We start from the raw sequence: 264 nt of genomic DNA, 5'->3' as shown, positions 1-264 counted from the left end.
TCCCCGTGGCCAGGAAGACGGCCATGTCGAAGTGGCACCGTCGCGAGTGCTCGTTGCAGTCACACCCTGTGGGGACAGCACCGTGGCATGGCATGCGCCACCCCAATCCAGCCGGCAGCACCCCCAGGGACAAACCTCCCCAGCCCTGACTCCCCATTACCCCAGCATGCAGCAACCTAGCCCCAAACCTCTCCAAACTACAGCCTGCAGCACCCCAAGTCCCCCACAGCCAGTCTGCTGGTTGTCAGTCTGCACCCAACCACA

The 264-nt window shown here is 63.6% G+C and overlaps 1 protein-coding gene across 1 annotated transcript in view; it reads right to left on the bottom strand.

The window, feature by feature from the left end:
• Positions 1-4: 4 nt before the first annotated feature.
• LOC103768723 (laminin subunit beta-1-like) overlaps positions 5-264 on the bottom strand; it is a gene marked incomplete at both ends in the record, with an annotated part of 1,917 nt that continues 1,657 nt past the window's right edge. Inside the window, one exon of the mRNA XM_008935877.1 lies at positions 5-66. Coding sequence (XP_008934125.1) covers positions 5-66 — 62 coding nt within the window. The remainder of the gene's footprint in view (positions 67-264) is intronic.

This window comes from Merops nubicus, unplaced genomic scaffold, assembly GCF_000691845.1.
Source record: "Merops nubicus isolate BGI_N331 unplaced genomic scaffold, ASM69184v1 scaffold32112, whole genome shotgun sequence".
Taxonomy (NCBI): Eukaryota; Metazoa; Chordata; class Aves; order Coraciiformes; family Meropidae; genus Merops; species Merops nubicus.
The sequence above is the reverse complement of the archived record's forward strand: the minus strand, read 5'-3'. Positions and strand labels throughout refer to the sequence as shown.